The 14,502-nt window shown below is 39.6% G+C and overlaps 1 protein-coding gene across 2 annotated transcripts in view; it reads left to right on the top strand.

Annotated features, from left to right (window-relative positions):
• The first annotated feature begins 575 nt into the window (after positions 1-575).
• MND1 (meiotic nuclear divisions 1) overlaps positions 576-14,502 on the top strand; it is a 64,659-nt gene continuing 50,732 nt past the window's right edge. The window contains exons 1-4 of one of the 2 annotated variants that reach the window (XM_008527946.2): positions 576-856; positions 6,029-6,094; positions 9,526-9,583; positions 12,671-12,819. In XM_008527946.2, coding sequence (XP_008526168.1) covers positions 854-856; positions 6,029-6,094; positions 9,526-9,583; positions 12,671-12,819 — 276 coding nt within the window. In that variant the 5' untranslated portion in view covers positions 576-853. The remainder of the gene's footprint in view (positions 857-6,028; positions 6,095-9,525; positions 9,584-12,670; positions 12,820-14,502) is intronic. The other variant, XM_070608851.1, reaches the window with a different exon arrangement.

The following is a 14,502-nucleotide window of genomic DNA, read 5'->3' as shown; positions in this document are numbered from 1 at the left end:
AAAAACTAAATTAATGGAACTCTAAGCAACTCAATATATCCCTTCCCCTGCTTCCATAAATAGCAACGAGATTCAAATTCCTATTTTAGTAGCCACTCTTTATATTTTTAGTAAAATTATACTTTTAAGTGGCTCAAAATAACGTACAATTATTTTCAAAATAACTGAGAAGTCTGAGTTAATTTTGTAGCATTTTCAGGTGAAGGGACCCGAGCTTTTGATCTGAATCCCCATCTGCTGTCTAGTCAAGAAGTAGCACATCTTCAATAGTTTTGATTTGAAATCCATTCTCTTGTTTATTAAAAAAAAAAAAAAACCCTAAAGTAAAACAAGCATACAAAGGGATTTTATAAAGCTGGAAAAGCAGTGGATAGCGGTTGACGAGATGAGGTGTAAAATCATAAGAGAGAAGAAATCCGCCCCAGCCTGGGCAAACCCAGACGGATGGAGGCAGCGCTTTCTCCCCCGGCAGCAGAACCGCACCGCCTCTATTTTTCAAGGCAAACTTAGACCGAGTTTCCGCTGCGCAAGAAAACGCACGTAAAAGTCAGGGCTCAAGACTTCCTAAAAACAAAAGTCACGCTCAACTCGAAGGAGAGAAGAGACGGAAGCAGCTGAGAGACCAGACTCGCCGGAACCTCGAGTCCGCCGTGCGCAGACCCCGCCCCCAGGCCAGGCCCCGCCCCCAGGCCAGCCGGCCGCTCGGCGGAGCCGCCAGGGGTCGCTGCGCGCCGCGGGGGCGAGGGTCGGTCTCTCTCCCACCTCCTCCCCTGCGCTGCTCCGCCCCGAAGCGGTGTTGGCGCCAAAATCAAACCCTCCAGGCCCCGCCGCCGGAAGAAGCGCCGCCCGCGCCATGGTAAGGGCTGAGATCACGTTCCTGGGGCCCCTACCCCGTAGCGTCCGGGCCGCAGAGCCCCTCGGCCGCGGGGACCCCGGCGTAGCGCTGTCCGCCTCGGCTGGCTTTGGGGGCTCACGCGGAGGGGCAGCCAGGTCCGCCTTGGCAGCCCCGCACTTTCCGGGCGTGGCGGGGCGGCCCCGGGAGCGAGCCCGAGCACTCCCGCTGGAGCCGGGCAGCGGGGGCACCGCGCTGGGTCCCGCCCCCCGCGCCCCTTTGCCCCGGCGCCGTGGGAGGGAGCCGGGGCGTGCGCCCCTCCAGCCCGTCTGTGCCCCCGCCCCGCGGGAGGGAGCCGGCGCGTGCGCCCCTCTTAAGCATCTGCGCCCCCATTCCCGCACCCCTCCTGCCTATCGTCGCGGGATAGGGTGAACCGCGAAGGTTCGAGAACATGACGTTCGTGAACCTATCTCACAAACTCCCTGATCTGTCCGAAAGACCCCGAGTCACTTCGAAACCTGTGCCCCAGGCCCCCCCCCCCCCCCCCCCCCCCCGTCTTAGGAGCAGGGAAAGAAAACGTCAGCGAGACAGCGGGCAGGCGCGGGGGACGCCCTCCGGTCCCAAAGGGCTCTCCTGACTTGTGACAATTGAGGGGTTTTATGCGTTGTAACAGGAACAGCGCATTTCTGAATTGCTCACTGTTTCCAAAGTAACCTAACGAACCTTCACTTTGTGCCAGTTAGATGATTTCTGTGAAAATCTCTGGGTTTTTACCAAAGTGCAGGGATTGCTGCCCTTTTGTGCTTCGGACTGCTTGCTGGTTGGTAGCGAGTTGCTCACTTTACTAGAGGAGCAGCACCCTGAGCTAGTCTTCCTTGCATGCTGTGATGGGTTAAGTCCCGGGAAGATCCCAAATTCTCTTTCTCTTTGTGAATTTAATGTTTTTCTGCTCATTAAATCATTTTCGTAAACTGACTTCAAAGTTTCATGCCATTTTTTTCTATTTCTGTTGGCAGAGAATCAACATCTAATTAAATGGATCTAAGATTTTAATATCTTAATTTAGTTAAGTGGCCGTTATTTTGCCGAGCTAATAGTGGACAAGGATTTAGATTGTACCGTGTTTATTTGAAGATACTTGTCGAGATGTAATTATAACTGATAACGGCTCCTTTGTGGTTAAGCTAACATCTCAGCCACCTGGGCATAAAAAGTTGTAAGAAGACAAACAGGACCACACTTATAAATCTGTTACCAGTGCTCTCATATGATAGGGTGTCATCGTTCTCTTTGTAGAGTTACGGGCCTAATATAACTGTCTGTTGAGAACTATGCAGCATAAATGCATTGACTTTGTCCTTTTACCTAATCTTTCTCTACACATGAATCACCTAATACTAAATGGTTTGATGTGCTGTTAACTTTTTTCAGGTGCTTACCTCTGATAATGGAGAAACATGAAACAAATTAGAATAAAATTTTTTATAAGATACATACTTCCTATTTTTTATATATGATTAAGAAATAAGGTTTGTGTTATGTTCATCAAAGATAAGTTCTCTTTCCTGCTTTTGAATTAATAGCTGTGTCGATTTGGCTGGGTTTGCTGGGTAAACAATTATTGTAAGTCTGGGCGTATTTTGGGAAATGGAGAAATGCAATGTCTTCTGCCACTTCTGAGGGCAGCAGATATCTTCTAGTTTTAATTTTGCAAAATTTTATTGTAATTGATCAACAGGGCTCACTTTAGGAATTCTGTAACTCCTAATGGGAGAAGGTTCCTTTGTTCTCAAGTTATGAGTCCCTTTACTTACTGATTTGAATGCATCTCTAACTTATACTGTCAGGAGATTTTCTTTAATCTTAATTATTAAATGATCCCGTGTTGATTTTTTGGAGAAATTTCTAAATGTGGATTAATATGGCATCCTTTTATGTTATTTTAATTCTGGCCACTGTACTCTCCTACTGTTGTTAATCTTAAAAACTGTTTGTAGTCATAAAAGAGACTGACAAGTAAATTAAGCTGAAAACAATGTAAATGGATGATACAGCACATCCATATTTCTTGAGTAACTTTCATGGTGGCTGAGCTGAGTGATAAGAGCTTTCCTAAAACTATGTGTCCCCAGGACACTAGATTCTCCTCATTGCCTGCCTCTGGGTGGCAGATTCTGGTGGAATTCGTGGTCTCTACAAGGAGCTGTTTATATACCAAAACATTAGGAGCATTTCCTAAACCTTAGGATCTGTTTTCCGCTGATGCAGCCACAAACTAAGGTCATGAAGGGATTCTCACTGCCGGCAGTGCCCCTGATGTGGCCTCCATATTCTGGGGTAAGAAAAGCAGTGTTCCTTGAGCGGAGGGAGTTTTCTAACTGGGTGTGAATTTCATGCTTGCTTTACTCAGATACTACAGAGGCCAATGTGAAGGAAGGCTGATAAGCAGTGTTGAACTCTAGCTCTCCACCCTAGGTCTAGTGAACAGGTCTGTATGGTTTCTTGGAGCTTGCCCACCTGAGATTTCTCTGACTTATTTCTCCAAGCAAGAGAGGAAATGGTTGTCACAGAATTCCTTATTAGTAATTCACCTTGTGTTGCATTTGTGTGAGTGCAGTGGGTGTTGTGGGGTTTGGGAACCTGAACAGCCTCAAATTTTAGGGTTGGGGGCATTAGACACATGGTCCTGAAATTAAGGAATTAAGGGCTGGCCTTTATGTCTGCTCTTCTAACCTGGCACTAAGCTCTAGGAAGGCAAAGGCAGTTCATGTTCCAAAGTTTTTCAGTCTACTGAGAGAGACAAGTAAACACATCTGTCAATTGTAGTAAATGATTTGATGAAGGTGTATTCTGGGGACACACAGAATGACATTCAGCCTAACCTGTGGGCTCAGAGAAGTTCTAGAGAATGCCTAAACTAAACCTTGGGAGTCTTTTTTGGAGTTTCAAATGGGTAAGAGGAGAAGGTGTTTTGGATAGAGAGAACAACATTTTTTGAAAGGTGTAGCAATGGGAAAGAGCATGCTGCGAGTGGAGGAGAATTACAAGCAGCTTTTGTGTTACAGCTCAAGTTGCTCAGCTCTCCCTGTTGTTAGAGTAAAATGGAGGTGGGGAGTGGTGCCTGTGAGAGCTAGATTGGGGTCAGGTGATAGAGGGCCTTGTACTGTGTATCATTCTAGGATGATTGAATACTTCTGGATGGTTAGGAGCCACTGAAGGTTTTAAGCAAGGGAGCAGCATGGGTCGATTTGCTTTTTGGCAATCTGCACTGTGGACTAAGAGGATAGGACAAAGCATGGTTAGGGGAGGGCAGGTATGTTGCAAGAACAGATAATGAAGGCCTGAACTGAGGTAGAGGGAGTAGGGATGGAGCAGACAGGACAGATTTGGGAAATAGTTAAACACTGGAATTGGCAGAACGTGATGATTGGTTGGATGTGGAGTAAGAGAGATGAAGGATCCTGGGAAGACTGCCAGGCCTCTGGCTTGGGTAGCAAAGTGGTATCCAACTGAACTCAGGATCCAGAACAGCAGGTTTGGAGAGTAGATGTGGGGGAGGAAGACTTCAGTTTAGTCCTCTTGAGTTTGAAGTCTGTCCAGGAGGCAGGTAGATACCTGAGATTGAAGCTCAGGAGGACACTCCTGATGTAGACGTAACTGCTGATGAGCAGGTCCAGGCACAAATTGCTACCTAGAACAGAATGAATTACTATCCAGGACAGATTGAATTAATTCCACCCTGGGGAGTGATGTAGATTTGAGGTCTCAGCATAAGTGTTAGTTAAAACCGGGAAAGCAGATGAGATCAAAGAAAAGGTGTGAGGAGGTGGGGGCATCCATAGAGAACCCTGGGGAACTGCAGTGTTTTGAGAGTAGACAGTGGACAAAGAGAAAAATATAAACTCTGAGGCTAGTTATTTTACCCATTTAACTTATCAAGGAACAGCTAATCATTTTATTGCTGTGAAAATGAGCTGGTGGGTTTCTAGGTTCTGCAGGTAGAATAAAGACTTGTGGACTCTGGTATGTGTTCAGAATGGCAGTTCCACATCCCTTTCCCCATCTATCCATAGGCTCTCATTTTCTGATGGAGTATTTGGTCAGAAAGGGTCAGTCTTTAATTGTTGGTATTTATGTCTGCTTTCTAAGTGGTGTAAAGTGTTTTAAAGTTCTACTAAACAAAGATGCAGATCACACATTAGTGCAGAATCCTCTATTAACTAGAGATGATGATTCTCATTCTCTCTTTTGTTATTTTCTGTGAATCTTTGCGTTGAGGAAGTTTGTCTCTTTTTAATTTGTGCTTTAGCTTTATGTATATACTCTATATAGTAAAATTTATTAACATATATTTGTTACATATCAATTATCTTAATTTCCTATTGGCTAAAGGGTAGTGACAGAATAATAGTAACCTGAAGTAGGCTTCCTTTTTCTTCTTAGACAGGTTTTTCCTTCCTCCAGCTACTACAACTATCTTACTAAAGTGTAACTCTTATCTTGTCACTCCCTGCTTTCAAAATTGCTCTGTAGCTCCTAGAATAAAGTCCACTCTCTTCGGCTGGATAGTCAGCCTTCTGTAATCTGGCCCCAGACAACTTTTCTCACTTTATCTGCCACTCCCTCTACGTACAGTAATCACCCCAGAGTGCTTATCTTTCTGCAGCATTCCATGTACTTCCGTAACCTTGTGCCTGTGTATGGTCTGCCCAGGACACCCTTCTCACTATTTCTCAACTCGCCAAAATCCTTTTCATCTCTGGCCTTCCTAGCTAACCCTCCTTCCCCAGGATGGAATTAATTCATTCTGTGCTGGATAGTAATTCATTAGCAATTTGTGCATGGACCTGTTCATAAGTAGTTATGTCTACTGATTTTCTTTGAGAGATTAAGTTTTGTGAAGGTGAATACAGTGACTGATCATTGGATCATTTGATAAATATTGAATTTCTACAAAATGCCAGGCTTCATTTCAATCACAATTCTTACTATCATGCTGGCAGCACCTACCACAAAGCTTGGCATATGATAGTAGACTAGTTAAAGTCAGTCTGTAGGCCTGGCTCTGAGAGTTGTCACACTGTTGGTGTCAGAAAAGACCATGCATAAAATTTATGATAATGTTTCAGACCAAGTTGTTTTTAAATGCAGTGTTTAAAAAAAATGCAGTGTTTGCTTTTAACTTTTGTGCTTTAGTCGAAGAAAAAAGGACTGAGTGCAGAGGAAAAGAGAGCCCGTATGATGGAAATATTTTTTGAGACGGTAAGTCATTTTTCCTAAGATTTTTAGTATTTTGCGTAATTTTCTCCTTAAGTATATGTCATCCACTGTTAACTGTACCTTTTTTGTTAGCAGTTAATACCGACAAATTTCCTGAAGACTGAATAAATATTTCAAACATTTGTGGTTCCTGTGAGCTATGAAGTATGAAAGAACCCTGTCCCAGTAGAACCCTATCCCAGTGCTCGTAGAGTCTTCCATCCAGACTGTCCTTCATGCTGGTGCCAGAATTACCTTTCTGAAGCTATTTGATCCTGCCTGAAAATAATAATGGTGATAGCTCACATCTACTGAGACCTTCCTGGGTGTCAATCACTGTTCTAAGCACTTTGTGGAGATTACCTGATTCTATCCTTTTGAACCCTATGAGATCAGTACCATTGTTACCGTCCTCCTTCTACAGGTGAGGACGTCTGAGACACAGCGTAAGATCCCAGCCCTGGATCTCAAAGGATAGAAGTGAGAGTACCAGAATTCACACCCAGGGAGGTCGACTTAGAGGCAGTGCTAAATACTGCCTCTTTGCATTTGTGAATCTGTCTGCAGTGTAACACATAAATGATGGTACATGGGCCTCCGTAATTTATTCCCAATATTTGTGCTGGCCACTAACAGGAAAGATGTTTGGAGTTTCTGCTTCTAAGTGCCAAAGCCAGGATTCAAATGCAGGCACCTGGCTCTAGAGGCTGTTTTCTTCGCCATAGTCCTGTACAGGGGCTTTTCTTTGCTTCCAGGGTAAAGTCCAAACCTTTGCCCTACAAAAATGTTAACCGCCTGTGTCTAGTTAGCCTAATACTTGATAGGATCTTCAAAGCCTTGTCTTGCCTTAGCCTACAGGCTATTTTCATTATATACAAATGTGAAGAAGATGGGGAAAATGGCAAAACAGAATATGAAATTAATAAATTATGATAATACTTGACGTTTTCATTTGGATAATGCAGATTCTCAGTAAAACAAGTGAAATATCCTGGGGACTTTTATTTTTTTTAAAACAGTTTGCCCTCTAAGTGTAATTTTACTAATCTTACTTACCTCCAATGACTTATTAAAAGTCATTGGCAATTCAGAACAGAGGATCATATTAATAATGATATGATTAGGAGGATAAATTGATGAAGTTTGTGTGTGAGAATTATGACTCTTTTTCTTGCTGAGTTGAAATATTTTTCCTATGGTCTCAGAGCAATAAAAGTAGATTTAATTTCTACCAGGCATTGGGAAGCTGGGGAGAGTGATGAGGGAAGTTATTTTGCCCTTTGTGATAGTGCTAATTTTTCTCAACTATCAAAATTGGATGTTTCTGATTGCAAAAATTTCAACTGTGCTCTCAATAACATTAAGACACTGATGACTATGATGCTAATGAGTATTAACAGCTTTAAGAAGTTCAGTAGTCAGTTTTTATGCAAAGCTAGGAATTAGTTGTATTAATTGACTGATTTCAGTTCATATATTCCTGTATATATTTATTCATATGTATAAATACATACATACAAGTACATATTTGAAGTTGCTAATGTGGCAGAAGAAGAATTGTTTGCTCATTACACTTAGGAAGAGCATGGGAGCAGTATAGCTCAATGATAGAGAACTGGCACCTGAAGTCTGTTTTACCTAACAGCTTTGTGACCTTAAGCAAGTTACTTAAGTCTTAGTTTCTTCATCTATTAAAGAGGATGATGATAATTGTACCCAGCTTGCAGTGTTGGTATGAGGGTTAAGTGAGATAATCTATGTAAAATATTACAATGCCCAGGTCATAAGTGCTTAATTGAAAGTTAGCTATGTGTCTTCCATGGTGTCTTCCACACAGTTTTGGTTTTCTTTTAAGAGCTAGAACCATCGTGTTCATCTCCTTTACTGTCTCTCTTTAATACTGGGGAGAACTAATACTTGCTTGAGACCACTTTCTCTGCTCACTAAATGACCACACCTTAGTTCTAAGCCTAGTTCTTTGCAAGCCCATTTATTTACACAGCAGCCTCACTAGGGCACCCAGTATGTCTGGGGCTCCTCCTTCATGACCACATTTAGGCAATGTCTCAATGAGTTCATGTTCTTTGTCCAGGGACTCTGAAATATCTGCACGTGGGTTTGATTAATTGATTTTTTTAGTGCATTAGAGGCCTAAAGTCAGTAATTTATTACATGTTCTCTGAGACCCTAAAGTATTATCTTTAAATAGTTTATTCCTAGATGCGCAGAATTTGATTTCACACTCTAAGAACAATGACCTAGTGTTTTCCTTAATTTACTAAATCTTGATTGTAGTGAGCTGAAGTTACTTTTTCCAACACTTGATTATGAAAGATGACAGAATTTTGCAGTGAATACGTATATGGCCAACACCTAGATTCTACCGTTAACATTTCACTCTACTTGCTTTATCAAGTATATATTCATCTAGCTACTCCTTTATCCATCCATCAATTCTTCTTTCTTTGGAGGGACGTGGGGGTGGATGTACTTCAGAGGAGTTCTTTGTATGTCCTGGGTACCATCTTTTGTCAGGTATGTTTTGTGAATATTGTCTTCTAGTCAGTATTTGTCTTTTCAGTTTCTTAACAGTGCCCTTGCATGAGCAGAAGTTTTTAATTTTGATGAAGTCTAATTTCCATCCTATTGAAGTTGCCTTTTCAAGTTTACTTTGGAAGAAATAGACCCCAAATTTCCATAACAATAATCACAATAATTCTGTTCTAATTACTGAATGCTTCAGTCTTTTCAAATATTTCACTTTTGTTATCCAAGTTCTTTTCACCACTTCAACCAACACTTATTACAAGAAGAAAGGAGTATTCTACATAAATTTTTTCCAACTATAAGATTAAATATTCTACATATATATTTTCCCATAATGTTTTGCTTCTCATGTGATTGCAGTCCAGCATGTATAGGTGAATGATGGATAGGCAGCCATGAATTGTATCATTTTTTTATGTAAGTGTAGCTCTTCTGTGAAACCAGATTTGGAAACAAATCTGGACAGTTGTCTGTTTTGCTTTTAGTTAAAACTGCTGAATCTGTGACGTATCATACATGCCAAGCAAAGCACTGTTTGTGTTTTCTTAAAATCAAAATGTCAGAGAGACTAATCTCATGTTAACAAATGTTTAATCATCACTAGTTTTTATACTTCAGTGGGAAGATATTCTTTATAGTCTTCTCTCCAATTACTTTAAAGAATTGTATGTTCGTGCAAAATCTGTCCATGTTACATTCTGTTGATGGTATTGAGCAAGATAATTGGCACAGTTTCTTCTAGCGCTAAAATGCTTGATTCTATTGCAATGTCCATTTCCAGGCACAGTTTTTTAGTACAATGTTTTATGAACATAATTATGATAAATATAATATATAGTAGAAAATAAATACATGTTTTTAATCTCTTTTTTAACCTTTTTAAACAGAAAGATGTGTTTCAGTTAAAAGACATGGAGAAGATTGCTCCCAAAGAGAAAGGCATTAGTAAGTATCAAAGACATGCCAGGATATTTTGGGAAATATCAGTCATCTTTTCTGGAACAGTGTTTCACTTTATGGAAACAAATTTAGAGATGAAGAATGTTTGTAAAAGTCCCTATATGATGTCTTTGGGCCACAGCCATGATTCTTGTGTTTGGGCTATCTGCTCTAGGAAAAATTAAAATGGAATATGCATGTATGCACGTGCGCACACACACGCACTCACACAATATGCACACATTAATTTATTTATGGGTATAATTTACTTCAAAAGAAGTAAAAATTGTTCGTGTAGATTCTAGAATTTGTTAAATGTGAGTTTGTGTCTTTACATGGTGTATTAGTTTTCTACGGCTGCTGTAACAAATTACCACGGACTTGGTGACTTAACACAATAGAAATTTATCCTGTCATAGTTCTGGAGGCCAGAAGTCTAATGTCAGGGTTCTTCCGGGGGCTCTGAGGGAGAATCCACTTCATGCGTCTCTCCTAGCTTCTGGTGGCTGCCAGCAGTGCTTGGCTTATAGACACATCATTCTCATCTCCGTCTCTGTCTTACAGGGCCTTCCCCTTTGTTTTCACCCCTTCTGTCTCTTATAAGAACACATGTTATTGGATTTGGGACTCACCCTAAATCCAGGATTATTTCATCATGGAGATCTTTATTACATCTATACAGACCCTTTTGCCAAAGAAGGTCACGTGCACGGGTTCTGTGGGTTATCTTTTCAGGGGCCACTGTGAAACCCACTACATATGATATATATTTTTTTAAACCTTACCTTCTGATTATATAAGCTATCCATGTTTATTTTAACAGATTTGGAAATTATAAAGAATATAATGAAAATAAAAGTTGTTCATAATCCCTCTATTCTGAGATCACCACTGTTAACATTTTGGTGTATTTTGACGTTATGCATAGGTTCTGTTTATTTTATGTATGCAGGTATCCGTCCATCTCTCTGGGAGGGAACCATGCTGCATATACAGTTTATGTTGATGTATTTTTTCATGTAACATTATATCATCTACATTTACCTATGTCATTTGCTTCTAAAAAATGATTTACAGCATCTGCATCTGCTGATGTTTCACTCTGTGACCACCCGCTGTACCATAGCTTAACCCATTACCTGTTGTTGAACATCCAGGTTGTTCCCAAATTTTGCTGCTAAAATTAATGTGTGATTAACATGCTACCATAAATTTTTTTCTAAAAGATTAATTTTTTAGAGCAGTTTTAGGTTCACAGCAAAATTGAGAGGAAAGTGCAGAGATTTCCCATATACTTTCTGCCCCTACACATGCATATCTTCCCCCATTATCAATGTCACTCACAGTGGTACATTTGTTACAATTAATGAACCTACGTTGACTCATCATAGTCACCTGAGGTCTGTGATTTACATTAGGATTCACTCTTGGCGTACATTCTGTGAGTTTGTACAAAATGTAGAATGACGAATGCATTATTATGATGTCATACAGAATGTTTTCACTGCCCTAAAAGTCCTCTGTGCTCTGCCTATACATCCTTCCGCCTCCCCTCCATGAATTTTTTTCCTTATCTCATATTACTTCATTATGAAATATCACTAGAAATGGAATAGAAAATAGAGGCTTTTGTAGTTTTAGGTTTTTTATATGTATTCTCAAATTGCGTTCAGAAAAGTGTATACCAAATTATACTCACATTCATTTCTCGGAACTATGGCTTCATTTTTAGGATTCTTTGACATTTCATTTCAGTTAGTACTTACTTACAAGGGAGGCTAAATATTTTCCACGTTTGGTGTCAATTTTATTATTTATTAAATCGTTAATTTTTTGACAGATTTTATATTTGGGGATCTGCTCTAGGAAAAATTAAAATGGATATTAAAATATGGATAATTTCTTGGTACAGTTTTACTTAATAGAAAGTAAGAATTGTTCATGAATTTCAAACATTTGTAAAATATGACTTGGCATTTTTTAAGCTTTTTTCTGATTTTTAATCTTACCCCAACCATACCATCCAGTTTATTTTTTTATTTTTTAATTTTTCATAATAGTTTTGTTTTAGTTTTCTTAGCAAAAAAGACAATACATGTTCATTGTTGGAAAAAAATAAAAATCAGCAAAAAGAAGGAAATAAAAATTGCCTCTTAACTACTATTCAATGATAACCACTGTCACATTAGTGCATACTGTCTTTTAACTTTATCTTTTTTAATTTTTTATTTTTTTAAAGATTTTATTTTTCCTTTTTCTCCCAAAGCCCCCCAGTACATAGTTGTGTATTTTTAGTTGTGGGTCCTTCTAGTTGTGGCATGTGGGACGCCGCCACAGCATGGCCTGACGAGTGGTGCCATGTCTGTGCCCAGGATCCAAACTGGTGAAACCCTGGGCCGCCGCAGCAGAGTGCACGAACCTAACCACTTGGCCACAGGCCAGCCCCCTAACTTTATTTTTCAATACATTCTATGTAATACATTTTGAATGTGTATATGTCCATGCTATTAAATATGTTATAACATAAATTTAATGATTGCATAGTATCTCATTGCAATAAAATACTTGTAAAAGTCCAGTTATTGGACTGGTTTCCAAGTTTTTGTTATTGAAAACAGTGCTTTGACAAGCATCCTCATGCGTGTCTATCTTTATTCTCTTTGGCTGAATTTATAAAAGTGGACTTTCTACACAAGAGGTATGCATAAATCTAAGGTTTTGGATACATATTGCCACGTTTTCCCACCCATGTTGAGAATACTCATTTCCCTGAATCCTTTATTATATTTTTTAGTATTTTTAATTTAGTAGTCAAGAAATCATATCTCATTGCTTTATTTTTCATTATTCAGTTATTAGGTTTTGAACATTTTTTGTGTGTATTTGTTATGCGATATTTTGTAGATGCCCATTGATGTATTTTGTTTTTCAATTAGAGTAGTTATCTTTTTTGTTATTATTTTTAAAAGCTCCTTATTAACTTATTAACTGTTGATCTATAATATTTGTTGCAAGTGTTTCCTCAGTTGTTGGCTTTTTAATTTGATTTATGATGTGTCTTAATGTAGAGTTTTAAAAAATTCTCTCTCTTAGCTGCTATGTCTGTAAAAGAAATCCTTCAGAGCTTAGTTGATGATGGTATGGTTGACTGTGAGAGGATTGGAACTTCTAATTATTATTGGGCTTTTCCAAGTAAAGCTCTTCATGCGAGGAAACGTAAGTTGGAGGTTCTGGAATCTCAGGTAAGTTAAATAACAGATTTGCTTTGTAAGAAAGAAATTTTGTTTTACTTAATCCTCTTTTCATTAATTGGTTTCCATTAAATTTTTAACATGCATTATTTGACTCTGAGTCTAAAGATAATCAGCATCTCTATCTTTCTCCCAAATCATATGAGGACGTAGAATGTTTAAACTTTCATCTTCCCACATGCCATAATACTGTTTTCTAGTATTTTAGTTCCCTTTAGATTTACAGAAAAACTGATGGGAAGGTACAGAGAGTTCTCAAATACCACCCCCTTCTCCCCACCAAACACACAGTTTCCCCTATTATTTACGTCTTGTATTAGTGTGGTACATTTGTTACAGCTGATGAGCCAATGTTGATGCCCTATTATCAACTAAAGTCTGTAGTTTCCATTAAGGTTCACTCTTTTTGTTGTACATTCTGTGAGTTTTGACAAATGCATAAATGTCATGTATCCACCATTACACTATCATATGGAGCAGTTTCATTATCCTAAAAATCACCTGTGCTTCTCTTATTCCTCCGTCTTTCCCTCTCCCCTAACTCCTAGCAACTACTGATCTTTTTACTGTCTCTATAGTTTTGCCTTTTCCAGAATGTTATATGATTGGAATCATATGCTCTATAGCCTTTTCAGATTGGCTTCTTTCACTTAGCAGTATGCATTTAAGTTTCCTCCATGGTTTTTGGTGGCTTGATAGCTCATTTCTTTTTATTGCTGAAAATATTCCATTGTATGTACCACAATTTGTTTATTCATTCAGCTATTAAAGAAAATCTTGGTTGTTCCCAAGAATGTGTATTTAGTGTGTACTGCAAGATTCCATCACATTTTAATGAACTTTTTTTTATCCTTTTACCAGACTGATGGAGTGAATTATCATGTGGAATTTACAGTAGAGGCAAGAAATGAAACTTCAGGGAAAATGGCTTTGAACTTGTTTTGAGGTGAAGGGGAAAAGAGTCCTGATTCTCTGGAAGATAATGGGAACAGGAAAACTTAATAGTAGCAAAGTAAATAAATTTCTTTCTTTTTGGAGATGATATAGGATTGAGTTTCTTCATAGGAATATCCTCCTGAAACACCACTATTTAAAATGTTTCTCCTGGGTTTAAGACTTCAAGTTTGTAGGGAGCCTTCTTTCAGCTAGTGTTCTTAATTACAAGCAGCACAAACTAACTCTGGCTGACATTAGGGGAAAAGGAATTTATTCGAAGATATAGGATGGACTCACAGAATCATTGAGAAAGCTAGACACCAGCTTCTAAAAGTAGGCAGGAACTGAGGGAAAGGGCACAGCCAAAATCATACCATGAAACCTGGAGCCCTGAACACTGCACCTAGCTCTGTTCACACTGCTGACCTGAGAAGATGATTCCACTGGCCCTCCTGACCCTGGCTGAAGAACAGATGTGGCTGCCACCAAAAAAAAAATACCCACCAAGAAACTTCTGTCCCAGCTACCCCCAATTCTGGGATGTGCCTGTGATTGGCCAAGCCTGGCTCACATGCCCACACTCTAGTTGCCAGTGGAACAGGGGAAGTAACTCATTGGGGTTTCTAGTTTCTGTAGTGGGAGGTAGCTGCCTCCTGTTGGCACCAGCAGTTCCCCAAAGCAGGAAGCAGATTTGGATGCTGAGTAGCACTTCCTCTCTTCCCATAATAGATAGATATC

This window comes from Equus przewalskii, chromosome 2, assembly GCF_037783145.1.
Source record: "Equus przewalskii isolate Varuska chromosome 2, EquPr2, whole genome shotgun sequence".
Classification (NCBI taxonomy): domain Eukaryota; kingdom Metazoa; phylum Chordata; class Mammalia; order Perissodactyla; family Equidae; genus Equus; species Equus przewalskii.
The sequence above is the reverse complement of the archived record's forward strand: the minus strand, read 5'-3'. Positions and strand labels throughout refer to the sequence as shown.